General features: G+C 43.6%; 1 protein-coding gene across 4 annotated transcripts in view; it reads right to left on the bottom strand.

The window, feature by feature from the left end:
* The window catches only part of LOC125351788 (kalirin-like), a 100,988-nt gene that overhangs the window by 60,353 nt on the left and 27,741 nt on the right, over positions 1 to 12,894 (bottom strand). Inside the window, exons 2-4 of one of the 4 annotated variants that reach the window (XM_048346796.1) lie at positions 10,845 to 11,128; positions 9,467 to 9,571; positions 5,832 to 5,927 (exon numbers count right to left, since the gene is read on the bottom strand). In XM_048346796.1, coding sequence (XP_048202753.1) covers positions 5,832 to 5,927; positions 9,467 to 9,571; positions 10,845 to 11,128 — 485 coding nt within the window. The remainder of the gene's footprint in view (positions 1 to 5,831; positions 5,928 to 9,466; positions 9,572 to 10,844; positions 11,129 to 12,894) is intronic. The other 3 variants (XM_048346797.1, XM_048346793.1, XM_048346795.1) reach the window with 3 other exon arrangements.

Genomic DNA, 12,894 nt, shown 5'->3' with positions numbered 1-12,894 from the left:
TAATGTCAAGAAAGCAATAATCTGTACATATTCAGTATAAGATGCATCTTCTCAAATATTTTTGATCTCCATTTGGTTGAATCTGCAGATTTGGAACTAGCTTGCATAATTATTTTTATTAGTCAGAAAAGAACTACTTAAAAGCTGTTATTTTTTGTTTTTGTTTTAAAGGGAAGGCATCTGTCTAGTAGTCATGTAGAAGAGATGTCAAACTTGTATGTGTCAACAGTCCAGGGAGGAGGTTGGGAACTGGGTTGGGAACTCTTAAGAGAAAAGATTCTGTGCTTGATCTCAAAGCCTGATGCAGAATAAGGATCTTGGAATTTATTGAACATGGAACTCCTGAGGAAAGAACAGGCACTGTCTGATGAGACAATAGGTAAGTCAGCTGGCCCAGCACCATTCATCAGAGCAGCCTACCATTACCTTTTAACTACTTCTTCTGCTATAATATTTTCCATATCATTCCATTAGGAAGCTAGTATGTACTAGAGAGAGGAGGTAGAAATAGAAATTAAGAGAGAAAGCAAGGGAGGAAGGGAAAGAGGGAAGAAGGAACAGAGAGAGAACAAGAGGGAGGGAGGAAAGGCAAGGGTGCTGGTTAGGGTGTGGAGAAAAGGGAACTCTTATTGTTGGTGGTGCACAGCCATTGCAGGAGATATGATACAGCCTTCAACACCAGGTCTATACCCAAAGGCAATGAAACCAGCTCCCTATAAACATACATGTACAATCACATTCGCTGTGACATTATTTACAATAATCAAGATATGAAACAACAGTGTCTGATGTCTGTTAATGGATGAATGGATAAAGGAAGACACATGCCCACAGATTAAAGACACACGAGGTTCTCATATGGACACGAAGCTCTTGTTCATTAAACCTGAGGAGAAAAATTAGATCTTATGGTCTGCAAAACTATATCCATGCCAATCTACTGCAGGCAAAGAGATTTCTACATGTTCAGTACCATACTGGGTTCTGGAAGATAAATACAATACAGTTCTTTTTTTCCTGCCCTCCACAAGGTAGATGAGGTTGCCAGTCCTGTTTACAAAGCACCTTCACACCTATCCAGCCAGCATCAGTAATGGTGGGCAGAACCATCTTCATTTATAAGTATCTATCTATCTATCTATCTATCTATCTATCTATCTATCTATCTATTTATCTATCTATCTATATCTATACATAACCTGTAGACCAAGTCACTTTCCCAGGATTGTTAGCAGCAGCAGAAGAATTGAAACCCAGGCCTTTGGATTCTTTCCAAGTTCACTGTCAGTAAAAGCCATATACAGGTCTAGAAAAAGCTTTATTTAAATTTATACAGGTGTGGTGGTGCACACTTGTGATTTCCACATTCAAGAGGCTGAGGGAGAAACAGTAAGCTTAGGTCTGCCTGGACTATACAGTGAGATCCTGTCTCAAACAAACATATATACATATACAAATCCAAAAGCAACCCCAAGTAAAAAATAAACACAAACAAACAAAAACCAAGTCACATGGGGGAAATCAGAGGGAGCCCTTTTTTCTGGCCCATTGTTAAAGCCAATACCTTAATAGAAAGACAAGGAAAACTAAGTTAGCTTTCTGAGAGCATCTTCTTTTTTGGGGGGTGGTGGGGGCCTGAACTCATAGCCTTGACACTGTCCTTGGGCTTTTTCACTCAAGGCTAGCACTCTGTCACTTGAGCCACAGCTCTACTCTTGGCTTTTTGCTAGTTAATTGGTGATAAAAGTCTTATGAACTTTTTTGCCCAGGCTGGCTTTGAACCATGATCTGTCCCCTGAATAGCTAGGATTACAGATATGAGCCACTATACCCATCAGGGTTTGAGGGGTTTTTTTTGGAGGGAGGGCTGGTCTTGAACTCAGGACCTGGGTGCTATCTTTGAGCCTCTTTGTGCTCAAAGCTAGTGCTCTACCATTTGAGCCACAGCACCACTTCCAGCTTTTTCTGAGTAGTTTATTGGAGATAAGAGTCTCACGGATTTTCGTTTCTGGGCTGGTTTTGAACTGTGGTCCTCAGATCTCAGTGTCTTGAGTAGGCAGGATTATAAGGTGTGAGCCACTGGTGTTAGGCTTAATTTTTTAAAGCATCTTCCCTTAGTAAACAAATGCACTGGTTAAAGATCAAGGCCAGCAGGTGAGAATGCAAAGGTCCATTAAATTATGTCCAGAAAAGGACTTACTCAATGAAGTGGAAGGTCTCCAGCGCTTTAGCTGCACTGAAGGTGAGCCTAAGGACCCTAATTTTATTCTCCAATAGCAACTCTTGAGGGGTTGGGGAAGACACCACCGCGGCTGAGACCTTGGTTCCACAATAGACATATAGCTAGATAGTGCTGGGGACACATGTGAACGTGGGTGAAGATCAAAGACCAAACGGATTCTGCGTTCAGAATTTGATGAGCAACCAACAGAGAAAGCAGAAAGAATTTAGACAAAATCCCAAGCATACTGGTTGTTTCTGTAAAATAGAATCAAATTCTATATAAAAGGACTCTTGTTAGTTCTTCCTTATTCTACACTATGAGAACTCCTTGCTCACAGGTCTAGATTCTGCCCTCTGGAGCAAGAGTCAGACCAATCCTATATTCCCATTGCACGACTTCAGTTATCAGAAGATAGCTCTCCTATGCTTTCCTTCAACTTTCACTCAAGTGACAAAGATCACATGGTACTGGTTACTTTCTATGGGGCTCTTCTAGTTCTTTCAAGAATGTTCTATTACAGCACATGGAGAATAAATGTGTTACTCACACACAACTCATGGCAGGTATGGTCTGAACAGCTTTAGTACAATAGAGCCATTACTGCTCTTGACCTGTACATTGTACTCCATTAAAACAGTCTATGATGCTACTGGCTATATGACAACATCCTACTGTTGTACTTGGTCAAATAAATATTCCAGAACTTTTTATGGGGTTTAGCTCTTTTCTCCTCAGCCAAAAAGCTGATGAAGAATAAGGAGTAAGAGCTTTGAGGAAAAAATATGCAACTTAGTGTTCTCAAACATTTCTGACACAGTCCCAGTTTACTGTTGTTTATTGCTGTCCTACGGTGGGGTGGGAGGGACGGGAAAGAAGAGACAAGGAAAAGGAATTGAATTTTGGTGAGAAAATTCTAAGAAACCAAACCACTGTTCCCTTACATTTTTTTTCTTCATATGAACTTGGTTTTATATTTTAAGCCAAAGAAATCTCTATAATTCTAGGCTCACAGTATGTCCTCAAGAAGTAATTATTGGTGGGAGAAGTGATAGCCCTTATTATGGTAAACTCACCAAGAAAGGAGAGTCTTTCCCTACCCATTTACTGAGAGCCTGTTGGGATCTAGTGCTCCTTCCCACACCCTCTTCTCTGGGAAATTCACTCTTAGGGATTGTCTTAACATCCTTGCTCACACATTTAATGCTAGATCCATTGATCACCCAAACCACTGGTCACACAAAGGGTGAAAGAGATTTTTAACAGCACAAAGGCCAGCAATAGTAGTAGGAGAAAGGTAACCTACAATATAAACAAATACGGACTTTAGAAAACAAATGTCTATGAGCAGCCCATTAAGTGTAATAGGTTCCTATATATGAATGGAGGAAACAATAATGTCCTAATTGGCACACACACATATATATGTACATATAGATATACATATACACACATCTGGGTGTATATCTGGGGAGACAAGATTGTAAGTGAAAACATGAAGATACTGTAAGAGGCTGGGTGCTAGTGGCTCATGCCTGTATCCTAACTACTTGAGAGGCTGAAAGCAGGGGGATTGTAGTTTAAGGCCAGTCTGAGCAGAAAAGTTCAAGAGACCCCCTTCTCAATCCATAGCTGGATGAAGTGGCACATGCCTGTTATCCCAAACTACATGGGAGATGGTTGAGATTGGGAGTATCAAGTTCCCAGGCCAACATGGGCAGAAACATTTATGAGACTCCCCTCCCTGGAGGGAAGCTATGATGGATGTGCTTGTGATCCCAGCAGGCGGAAACAGATCCTATGTCAGAAATAAACACTGAGACACAGGGTTGGAGGTAAAACTCAAGTAAGTAGAAGTGTAGGCCTAAGAAGTGTGAGGCCCTAAGTTCAAAGTCCATCACAAGAGAGACACCTAAGAGCTGTCCCAGATAGCACGTTACTTTAGTAATTGAGGTTTTCAGAGAAAATTTGGCCTGGGTTAGCCAGGAAGCCCTTGTGGAGAGATGAGATTTAAGAGGGACATTGAAGGACCATTGTATACTAGATAAACAAAAATAAAAGGCAGAATGTCCCAGAGAAATGGGGTGGCAAGCTGAACGGGAGGAAAGGCAAATGTGATCCTTTGTAAAGTTACTGTAAGTATCCACAAGAGCACTTAAACTCCTGCTAGGAAGGCAGAGAGAGATGGCAGAAAAATGGACAGCCTCCAAGACATTAGTTACTAAACTCATCGGTTTGTTTTTAGTGCCAGTACTGAGGCTTGATCTCAGGACATGGGAGCTGTCTCTTAGCTCTTTTGCTCAATATTGGCACTCTTATTACTTGAGCCATAGCTCAATTTCTGGCTTTTGTTGTTATTGCTGTTAATTGAAGATAGAGTTTCATGGACTTTCTGCTCTGGCTTCAAACCACAGTGTTCAGATCTCAGCCTCCTGAGTAGCTAGGATTACAGGTGTGAACATGGGCACCTGGCTCAGTTTTTTTTTGTTTTTCAATTGGGAAGGAAAATAACAACTGCATATGTATTACATTATAAGCTGGAATTTCTAAAAAGGAGTTACTGGAATCTAAATGATCAGGCAGCTTGTCCTAGAGACGGCCTATAATTTACCTCTAATTGCTGTGCCAAGTGGAAAGAGTGGGCACTCTCTCTCTTTCTCTCTATTAGTACTGGGGTTTGAACTCAGGCCTTGGGCTTAGCAGCTACCACTTGAGCCATAGCCCCCAGCCAGGGGAGAAGGACTGAAATGGCAATGTGTTAACAAGACTTCCCATGGAAGTCTGGCAGAAGAAGCATAGACATTAGGACAAATCCTAATGTTCTCGTTAGGATAAATGGCTGTGCTTCTCAACTGGTGACATGGATGAGAAAGAAAAGAAAAGTTTCATATTGTCATCTTAGAGCGATACACTTAGATACAAAGACATAGGACTAGTGGGGCCTTTCTATCCAGATGAGCTGTCCAATCAGGAGCTCTCTTATCAGTACTATGTCACAGTTCTGAGCCAGCTCGACTTACTGCTCTCCCCTCCAATGGGGTGATTCACTGATGAGACAGTTATAGTACAGAGCGGATATGGATGACTTATGTTTACTTTTTCCTCCTGTGATGGAGACATATCCTGTGCTCCTTGATTTCTTGTGTTTAAGTATCCACATGTTTTTTGCCCATTCCTTTTGACAGTCATCAGTCTAATTTTGTAGGACTGTACCAGCTAGAAGATGACCTCCAAAAATCACCAAATGATTCAAAGATCCAATCCAGGTGTTGGTCAGTAGCACAGGGTACTAGCTTTGGAGCAATCAGACACACTCACTGACCAAATGTCACTTGTCTGGGGACTGGTGGACTGGGCTTATGTTGGGGCTAGTTTATCTTGGATACTCCCCTCCATTTTTTAAATCAATAACACAGCTTCCCAATAGGGCTATGAATTCCTCATGATGATTTTCAAAGCCATAAAGGACTTTGGGTCACAACTCTTTAGAAACCACCATTACTAGAAATAGTTGTACAGAAGGAATAGGTGAAAGTGAGAACATGGCAGAGTCCTGAGAGGCGTATGGAGGTGAGACACATAGAGCACTGTCTCCAGGACCCCCACTTACCAGCTTGCTTTTGACCAACTTTTCTATTGCACTGACAAGGTCTGCAGCAGTCGGTACTTCTGTGGTAGCCTGCCGGGCTGCTAGCAAAGAGGAGGACTGTAAGACATTGGACAGCAAAGGAAAAGCAGATTAGCCAGGAGTGAGGAACAGCCATGAGGAAGCAAAACGAAAGTCCAAAGCTGAAGGCAGACCAGGGAAGTGCATGCAGCTCTGTATTTAAAGGGAAGAGACAACAGAGGAAGATGGAGGGTAGGAGGTGTGGACAAGCCTGCCAGATCCCTTGTCAGAAATTTTGGCCAGCAGCAAAGCGTGGATGGGCCTGGGATCTTCTTAGGTAGACCTCTGGGGAGGGGCCTTCAGTCTCTGGAGGCCAATAGGCAAGGGCTGCACCTAATGACTGAAGGATAGTGACTGACTACTCTGTAGATGAATATGGTTGCAGTCACCATGGGATGCCCACTGCTATTCCAGGGGGTGGAATAGCTTCAGGAGTGTTCAAAGAAGTCCTTGTAGCCTTAGATACGGGTCTTTCCTGTGTGTCAAGCAAAAAGGCTGGAGGTATAACACTTAGAGCCCAGCAAGCTAGATACCCCATCTCCTTACTTCCTCCCTCTCACTGTCTTACACACACATACACAAACGCACGCATGCACACACACGCATGCACACACACACACACACACACACACACACACATACACACCCCTCCACAAAACATAGCTAAGGTCCTCCAGTTGGAACTCTGGAAGGCAATAAAAGGCTTTGGCAGGAGCTGCACAGCACATACTGTGGTACCCAGGGCTACCCTGCTCACAGTAAAAGGAGGCTCAGGTACAGACAGTCTCCCTGTGTCCCTCTTCCCCTTGTGCCAGCAGTAGGACTTGTTCATATCACGGTTTAATGGTTTGGGGATCCCCATTCACTGGAGGAAATTGTTTCTCTGTTCATTTGTTTGTTCCTGTCTCTTCCCACCTGAGAAGTGGCAGGGAGGGAAGGGCTAACCCTGCAAGCACTTGGGTGTGCTTTGACCCCAAAGAGTCAGAACAGGGCAGGGCAGCAGTGTTCCCAGGCTGGGGCACAGGTGTAACTACTCTGGGTGCAAGTGAAAGCCCAATGCCCTGGCCTTGTCCTGACTTCAACTTTCTCCCTTAGATTAGAAGAGTTTCAAAAGGGAAACCTAAGGGTTTTTTTGTTTTGTCTTGTTTTTAAGACTTGGCTATAAAATACCTTTTTTTTTTTAGGTCTAAGATGGGGGAAAACCAAATAAATGCAATTAAGAAAGAGATAACAATATCTTTTTCCTCCTGGAGGATAGAGGAAAAAAATTCCTAATTTGGAACACTAAATGACCCTTTTCGATCTAGTAATGTTATTCCTGGGAACACATTCCAAGAACTCACATCAAAAGAACAAATGTATGTACACAGTGATCTACAGAGTTATTATTCAGAGGAGCAAAGACTGGGAACAGTCTACTAAGATGTCCCACGAAGGGGCAGGCCAAACAACAAAACATCCAGTAAAATGTTCTCTAGCCATTAGAATGATAGTTACAAATGTAAAATCACTGGGATTCTAGGAAATGGTAGTAGAGCATTGAACACATTATATGCATATAGTAGTTGTAAAATATCTATACACATTAACAGAGATTAGTAGCAAACACAGAGAACTAAGACAACCACGTGACATTACAACGGATGACCTTTTTAACAAGTTCATTTCACACTGTCGTAAAATAGTTTTTTATAATACCACCTCCATTTGTTAGATGTTCTGAGGCTCATCCTAACCCCAAATATTCTGAAGTAGCAAGTGTACCCATATCAAACAAGCTGGTCTGAGGAAAGAGAGTTCATGTGTTCAACAAAAGAGTACTGCCACTCTCCTATTTCTGGCTGGCAAAAAAAGTTCAAAATTACCCAGATGTAATACAGCACCCATTTTCCCCAAACAAGCTGTGTTTGAGGGACCTCACAGGAGAGGGCCATGACCTTTCCTATCTTATAAAAGCTGGTCTCTCTGCTATGTGGCGCAGCAGACTGTGGGACAGAAGAGTTTCCACACGCATGCTCACTGTTGACATGTTTCACCAGGAAGGCCTTGGGGAATTCAGCAGGCTGGTTTGCATTCCCATCAAGGTGGCAGTGTGGGCATGTCTGCCTTTGGGAATCCAGGATGAGCATAATGTCACACTTTCTACTGCTTTTCTTCTCTGCCCCAAGAGCTAGAGATCTGGACATGGAGCGACCTGGGCTCCAACATCACCTTAGGAAAAGGCCCCAATCATGTATTTCATATGGCTAAAATGCATGGTGGAGGAAGTTGCCACATCTTAGTCACTGTCCTACCCTGGACTGACCCTCTAACTTGGACAGAAGATGACCTTGAAAAATAGCTGTGGGTTAAAAATTAAATGCAAAGCAGACAGAATTAGAATAATGAGAAGAAACCCCAAATGGCAGAGTCTTGCGCAGACAGTGCCTTGGACTTGGCATGTAGGTGGCATTATGAAGGCTCAATGCCTGCCTTCATGTGGTGGAAGGAGGCTCCCCTGCCCACTGCAAGGTCTCAGGGCACTGGGGGAGTCCAACAGATGGCAGGGCAAGCCACTGTCACCACCACAAATGACACTCTGAAACAAAGCGCGAAGGATAACCGAATACTCCATGTCCAGAGTCTAAGAGTTCTGACCACACTGTAAGAAGGCAAGAACAACAAGAGGACAGGGCATGACTGCAAGGAAGGCAAGGGATGGACAATACCGCGTCAGCAGGTGGAGGCTTCCAGTCAGTGTGTTGGGAGTCAGGACTATTGGGCAGTGCGATCCAACCTGAGCTGCTGCTGCATGTGAGCAGTCCTGAGGATCACCAGGAGATGCAAGGCACTGAGCTCTGCAGTGTGTTTTCTGCTACATGTTACACTTGCCCATCCTTGACAATAACCTCCTCCTATTGGCGCCTGGGCCACATGCTGGGATTCACCAGGTTTTAACAGCATGGGGCTTGACTGGAAATCACAGTGATGACATTTTAGAGTTAAGAAGACAGAGACAACTAAAATCCAGTTTTACAGTGAAGTATAACAAAATCATTGCTGCCTGGAACCATCACAAATTTCTTTTTGAGACAGTTCCTTTCAAGATCTGCCGCCTCCCAAGAAAGAACCATTTCCCTTTATCAACAGGAAAAGTTAATTCTTAAAGTGGGCAGAGTCTTATTTTAAGAATTCCACATGGGCTGGGACTGTGGCTTAATGGTAGAGGGCTTGCCTAGCATGCATGAATCCCTGGGTTTGAATCCTCAGTACCACATAAACAGAAAACGCTGAAAGTGGCGCTGTGGCTCAAGTGGTATAGTGCTGGCCTGGAGCAAAAGAAGCTCTGGAACGGCACCCAGGCCCTGAGTTCAAGCCCCAGGACTGGCCAAAAAAAAAAAAAAATTCTACACATGACCGTACACTGCCCAGAACTCCAGAATTGAGCTCCAGAATTGAAGGAGAAGACCTACCAAACACAAACTCTACATGACTGTGGAGTAACATAGGGGTAAGGTAGTGAGGGAGAGAGTGTCTCCAACCCCCATCTCACATACAAAAAATGAAACAGCAGGCTTTATACATTGCAGAGGCCCTACCATCTCGTCCTGTGTGGGGTCATTGTCAAAGATCTTCATGGGCGGAGGGAGAGGTGTGTGAGATTCTTCATCTGGCTCATCTTCACCCCAACCTTTCTTGCTCTTCTGGAACAAAAGAATGGCATTAGTTACTGTTTCATATAGTAAGAGAGGTGCTATCTTTTCAGCTTTGGTTTCTTTGTAATATGGGTATGCCTGCTTATCAAAGGACAATGGGAACCAAATGGTGGCAAATACCCTCTGTAAAAATAAAAAACAAAACATTTATCTTACTGATAAAAAGAGAGAAAGCTAAAAGGGTAGTCATTCCTCTTAAATTTTCTGAATGGCTGTTAAACCACAATGCAAATGACACCAGACTCTTATGTCAGTCCCAGAGGCAGGAATGACTGGTGGCATAACATTCCAAAAAGAGTGAATCTGGTTACATAAATGGGAATGTTGGTCAGCTTCGGTGATTCGAGTAGGTAAGTTATGTAAATAAAAGATTTATCTCATTCCTCTGAATGTACCCCCTATATTTTGATTATAGAATCTCAGCTTCATAAGATCGTCCAGCTTAACGTGGCGGCTAACACTAGGTCTCTGATGTGAGAGCAGATGCCCAGACCCTTTCAGTATGAGTATGGGCTAGTTTACCACTGGATACTCCACTAAAGTTCCGCACTGAGCTGAGTCCTTGCCTAAAGTGATCTTTGTCCGTTCTTCATAGTTGTCCCTTCTGTAGCACTTTTGTTTTCCCTTTTTGTGCCAGTACTAGGGTTTGAACTCAAACCCTGAACACTATCCTGGAGCTTTTTTTCCTTGAAGGCTGGTGCTCTACTACTTGAGCCACACCTTTACTTCTTGTTTTGTTTCTTTTTGCTAGTTAATTGGAGGAAAGAGTCTCATGGACTTTCCCATTCTGGGTGGCTTCAAAGTACAATCCTTAGATCTCAGATTCCTGGGTAGTTAGGATTACAAGCCTGAACCACTAGCACCCAGCTACAGAGTCCTACATGCAGCACTGTTCCAGACAGTTGAACCCAGCTCAGTTTTCTGTTTTCAGAGTGAAATGGTCTCCATTCTCTGATTTTCAGTCTGAGCAGGTCTGGCTGGTTTTGCTGTAGTCTTTAGTAGAGGCCAGTGACCACCTGCCTCCTCTCAGGTCAGCCCACTATCTCCAAATCTGGTAACGTGGGTTTCTACCTGCTGGATATTCTAGGTGTCGGTCAGTCTCTGAATTGGTCACATATCAAACCAGCCAAAATCTCGAGTAAAAAGAACTCAAATCACTGAGGCTCAAGATGACAGATTACTGAAGACTACAGACTGACTGTGACAGGCATGTCAAGGGTCCCCTCTGGATGGAGGGGCCCTCTGGGACTGTGGCAAGTACCTCATCAGCACTGTCTCCCTGTGGGGTTGTCTCATCCCCAGGTTTGGGAGATCCCAAGTCGAAGCTCTTCCGACCATCACGCACTTTCTTCTGCTTTTTGATGTTTCCATCTGCTTTCCCGCTGTTGAGCCGACGCACGGGACTCGTCAGCCACTTTTTAAGGGTGTTGGTGGAGCGCTTCGGACCCGGGGAACTGTGGATGGAGTTCAGGGAGGACTGAGTCTGCAAGTTGGCCACGGACTCTGATTTGCCTCCATTTTCATTAGAAGAATGAGAATATGCATCTGAGGAGGAAGCACAGACAAACACAGCCATGTCAGAGGCAACTGGCAAGGAGTCAGACAGCTCCATCCCCAGAAGCCAGCACACAGGTAATAAGGAGGACAAGTATGCCGATATATAGACCGATAATAGCTGATGCTCAGTCAACTTTTAACAAATGAGGAACCATTCCAGGAACTATGGGGATAAAGGAGGGGGTGGGAGACCTCCTGCTTCCACAGAGTTTATATTCTGGTGGAAAACATGTATAACAGACTAGAGTAACAACATAACTAAAATGGTAAGTGTTACAAAACAAAAAAGCTAGCTAAAAAATAAAGTGGGGCAAGGCAGTAGGAATAGAGGGTGCAAGTTAAGTAGATCAGGGAATGTCTCACAACTTGATATTTGAGCATAGATTGAATGGTGAAGAAGAAACCAGGTGTCCATCTTGCAGATGGCATTGCAGGAAGGCAAAAGAAGAGCAAACACAAAGATCCCAGGGCAGGACCAGGGTATGACAGGGGTGGCTTCAGTGGAGGGATCAAGGTGAACAGTGGTAAGGGAGGAAAGTTCAAGACGCAGTTGGGACTGGATCTAGGTGGCCAGCATTATGCCTTCGGCTTTTGCATTATGCCTTCGGCTTTTATCTGGACAGAAACCCACTGGAAGATGTGCCAGAGGTAAACAATCTGCCTTACAACTAACAAGAACATTCTGGTTTTGAATGGAGGCCAGTAGAAATAGCCTAGGAAGCTATCATACTAATCCAGGTAAAGATCGGTGGCTGGAAGGAGAGAAGTCCCAGGAACTGCTAAGAGATCAAATTTTGGGTGTTTTGACAGCAGACTCAATAGGGTTTTCTCGCGGGCTGTGCATGGGCTATGAATAAAGCAGAACCAGGAAGATTTGGCTTTAACCCTGAACAATATTTGGATGAGATACCTGAGATAAGGAGGAGCAAGTTTTGGAGAGAGAAGATAGGAGTTCAGTTTCAGACATCTTTGAGAGTCCTATTAGATGTAAGTGCATATCAGCTTATTATTAAGTCTGGAGCTCAGAGGGGAAAGATGGTGAGCTGGAGGGAACTGGAAGGATGGCAGTGTAGCAGTGGTGTTGGGAGCTGAGAAGCTGGGTAACATCATCAAGGGACATGAAGAGGGAAAAGGAAGACATCCAAGGATTCTAAGGGAGATGGGAGGACAAGGGAACAGCCAGAAATGTAGGAGAAGTAATGAGTAGGGGTACTGGAGGCTGTATAAAGGGAAGTGTTTTATGGAGAGGTCAGCTGTGTCAAATGATGCTTGATAGGTCAAGAGGGTTGACCCAAGAATAAAGCCTTAAACTTTAACAACATGGAAGTCACTGATGACTTTGCACAAAAGCAGCTGTAGTGGAATGGAGTAGGCCAAGCCTGATTAGACAGAGTTTCAGAGAATGGGAGAGAGGAAGGAGATGGAGAACTCTTGTTTTGTTTTAAAGGGATAGTGATTAGAGATCAAGAGAGTTTGTTTTGTTTTTTTAAATGGCAGAAATCAGCATATTGTTTGTAAGATGTTATGCCATTTATTGTCTATTTTCAATGCTGTAATGTGCTTACAATAAGCTAAGCATTTTACATGAACCATTTTATTTCACTCTCACTACAACTCCATGAAGAGAGTCTATTATGCTAATCTAAAAGAGGAAACTGCAGTGCTGTTGGCTCATGCCTGTAATACTAGCTACTCAGAAGGTTGAGATCTGGAGGACTGTGATGTAAGGCCAGTCCAGGCAGAAAAGTTTGCTA

Source organism: Perognathus longimembris, chromosome 5 (assembly GCF_023159225.1).
Source record: "Perognathus longimembris pacificus isolate PPM17 chromosome 5, ASM2315922v1, whole genome shotgun sequence".
Classification (NCBI taxonomy): domain Eukaryota; kingdom Metazoa; phylum Chordata; class Mammalia; order Rodentia; family Heteromyidae; genus Perognathus; species Perognathus longimembris.
This window is presented reverse-complemented; position numbering and strand designations above follow the sequence as displayed.